Raw genomic sequence first — 3,214 nt, forward strand, 5'->3', positions numbered from 1 at the left:
CATAAGTATTATATATTTAGATTTATTATAATTTCTGTTTATTTTCGTCTGTAATAATTTAATGATTTAAAATTGTTTTATATTTTCTACTTTATTATTTTGTTAAGATTAGAATTTGGTCCAATTTAACAAAGTAGTCCAATATGTATAAGTCTCGAATATACATCATTTACACATCACCACCGACGCTGTTTACATTTACCATATTTGCAACTGAGCACTGTCATTTGTTCCGGCCACCACCGTTGTCATTTCTTCCACCATCGCCATTATTGTCATATCTTCTTCTACCGACATAACTATTCTATATTTAGATTTATTATAATTTCTGTTTATTTTCGTCTGTAATATTTTAATGATTTAAATTCGTTTTATATTTTCTACTTTATTATTTTGTTAAGATTAGAATTTGGCCCAATTTAACAAAGTAGTCCAATATGTATAAGTCTCGAATATAAATTTGGAGTTAATTCTTAGTGGATTGGACTATATAAATTAAAATAATGACAACAGAAAAAACGAAAACCCAGACGGAACATAAACAAAAATAAATGAAACGCATCGTTTTTGTGAAAGGGGACAAGTGTCGCTTCTAAGATGCACGACTTTCCACGTGGCATCACAGGAGGGTCACCAACATCTTTATATATATACATAGATATTCTATATCGATTACTTCTCGTCACAATAAGATGTATTATAGTTTGTGGATGCTTTAGAACACTATCAATATCACAACAAACTTTATATACATATAGTCAATCATCTAACTTAAACACATGATCCAACTTAAACACCTGATCCAAGTCATAAATAAATATAACCAATCACAAACTGAGATTCGGTTCAATATATCAACCAAATTCAATAGCTTACACCAGCAATCTTTTACTTAACATCAGAGAGTCTTGTAGGAATACAAACTCAGACTGAGTTCACAAATCAGTAATCTTTCAGTTGATACTTTCTCTTTTCCGTTCTTGGAGTCTCCTCTAACTTTCTTGCACGTAAAGATACACCAAAGAGAAAGCCAAACTTATCAGACACAACAAAGATGAAGCTGAAATTTGAATAGAGATACTTACGAAACAGCAGCTTCTTCAGGGAGACTTCTGCTGTAAAATGGAAGCTCTAAGAGAAAAACTGGCTTGCACCATCCTGGTAAGTTCCCATACACTCCTCTCGGTAACGGAATCAGAGGACTAAAGATGGATCGAAAACATAAACAAATTAGGTAACACTTCTTCAACGATTTTTTAAAATGGTATCAATAGCAAGGTTCATATTGTTAAACCTTGTTGTCTTTTTATAGAATCGGTAAGTTCCCAAATTGCCATGCTTCTTGTCAGACGATGCCTGTTTATATTGAAATTAGCCATGTGCAATTCAGAAAATGGTCTTAAGTAGAGAAAGAGAGTGACAGAACCTCGAGTAATGGTATGCCGCTGACGAATAGAAGTAGCAAAGTGAGAAAGAGTGGTCCGAATATGACAAGATACTCAGCACCTTCAAGAACTGGTGATGCAGCCACAAATATTCCCCACCAAAGTAATATCTGATAACATATCCCATTTATGCATTACAGTTACCAATTTATACTAAAAAAAACTCAAATATTTCTTATAATAAATAAAAAAACTAACCTCACCAAAGTAGTTTGGATGTCTTGAGTACTTCCACACGCCAACATCACACCATTTGCCTCTGTTTTCTGGAGAGTTTTTAAAAGAGAGTTTCTGTTGGTCAGCCGCAGCTTCAATCAAGAAACCGAAAACCCACATTGTCCAACCGATTACATCTGCGGGTTTAAGAGATCCTCCACCATCACTTGCAGCGTTAACAACAGTTAGAGGTAAGCTCACCGTCCAAACCCACACGGCCTGCAATGGTAAATCAAGAAGTTAAGTAGTATGACAACACATGCATCAAATTCCAAAAGCAGAAGTGTACCTGGAGAGTCCAGAAAACTATTAGTTTCACCAAATTTCCACGCATTTCATCGAAGCGTCGATCTTCACCCCATTGCAAAATCCTAAAACAACAGGTAAGGCCATGTTAGTATGATCATAGAGGTAATGAAATATTTTTGTGCCTTGGTAGAGACCTCATTAGAAGGAATATCCCCAAGCGAAGTCCCCATACCACAACAAGCAAAGTCAAGACAATCTAAGAGGAGAAAAGGGTTTCAAGAAAACAAAAAATGTAAGAAAAAAAAAACAGAGAGGAAAATAAGACAAGAGATGAGACTTACCTGGCGGAAGTGCCAAGTGGCTTTAAGAACAAGAGTCAAAAGAGCAAGTATAACAAAGTTTGTGCTTCCTGAACATACATAATCAAGATGAAAACCAAATCTTGACTCATAAGTAAACAAATATTCAAAGAACAAGAAACCTCTCTTATATACAGAACAGTGAGGAAACTGGACCTGCAAAATCAGTGACTTGATCGATTTTGAAAAGAGCGGTGATTAGGAAGAATATAAACTGATAAACCACCTGAAAAACCATGACAAAGAGAATTCAGACAAGAACACATCAGTAAAACACTAAATCAGATATGAATAAAGACAACCGAACACGTAATTTTCCCGAGAAAAGAGAGACAACATGACAGAGAACTTACAGTAACAATGGCAGTAAGAGCCAGAAAGTGCGAATCGAGAACCGTTCCCATTCTACCCAACGAGAAAATAACAAAAAAAACAGAGTATTTTCCCCCAAAATAATTCCCTTTTAAAGCTTGGTGCAACAAAATAATAATAATGGATCCAAGAGAGACGAGATGCGTGATCTTTTCTTATTTGTTTCCGTCTATTAGAAAATCAAGAAAAAAAGATTAAGCAGACTTGAGAAAAGTCGCCATTTTTAACGTTCTTGTATGGCTGAGAGATTCAGATAAACTTATGTGGATGCAAACTAAACACCGCGCCGTTTTACTTGGTACACCCAAAAAGACATTAAAATGTTGACTAATAAATGATTAATTGATTATACGATACTTGGCTTATACTCCTTACTTTCTGTATTCGCCTTGAAAAATCAAATATTTGGTATTTTTAAATTGGGTAACAAATTGACAAATCTTCTTTTTCAAAAAAGAAAAGAAAACAAATTGACAAATCTTAAATATCAAATATTTGGTATTGTCAAATTGGATAACAAGTGGACAATTTTATTACTTCCATATACAAGTTAAATATCAAATAATTTTATAT

General features: G+C 34.1%; 1 protein-coding gene across 2 annotated transcripts; it reads right to left on the minus strand.

The window, feature by feature from the left end:
- Positions 1-730: 730 nt before the first annotated feature.
- Positions 731-2,928, minus strand: LOC106381312. Of its 2 annotated transcripts, none has more exons than XM_013821212.3 (10): positions 2,623-2,928; positions 2,426-2,495; positions 2,252-2,319; positions 2,105-2,166; positions 1,951-2,032; positions 1,644-1,880; positions 1,427-1,555; positions 1,295-1,356; positions 1,086-1,202; positions 731-1,000 (listed from the first exon to the last, which is right to left on the minus strand). In XM_013821212.3, exons 1-10 carry the CDS (start codon positions 2,671-2,673, stop codon positions 943-945), a joined length of 936 nt encoding a protein of 311 aa, XP_013676666.1. In that variant the 5' UTR covers positions 2,674-2,928; the 3' UTR covers positions 731-942. The 2 variants fall into 2 exon arrangements, with proteins under 2 accessions (XP_013676666.1, XP_013676667.1); XM_013821213.3 differs by having other exon boundaries at positions 731-996; positions 2,623-2,921.
- Positions 2,929-3,214: the final 286 nt, after the last annotated feature.

This window comes from Brassica napus, chromosome C2 (assembly GCF_020379485.1).
Source record: "Brassica napus cultivar Da-Ae chromosome C2, Da-Ae, whole genome shotgun sequence".
In the NCBI taxonomy this organism is placed as follows: domain Eukaryota; kingdom Viridiplantae; phylum Streptophyta; class Magnoliopsida; order Brassicales; family Brassicaceae; genus Brassica; species Brassica napus.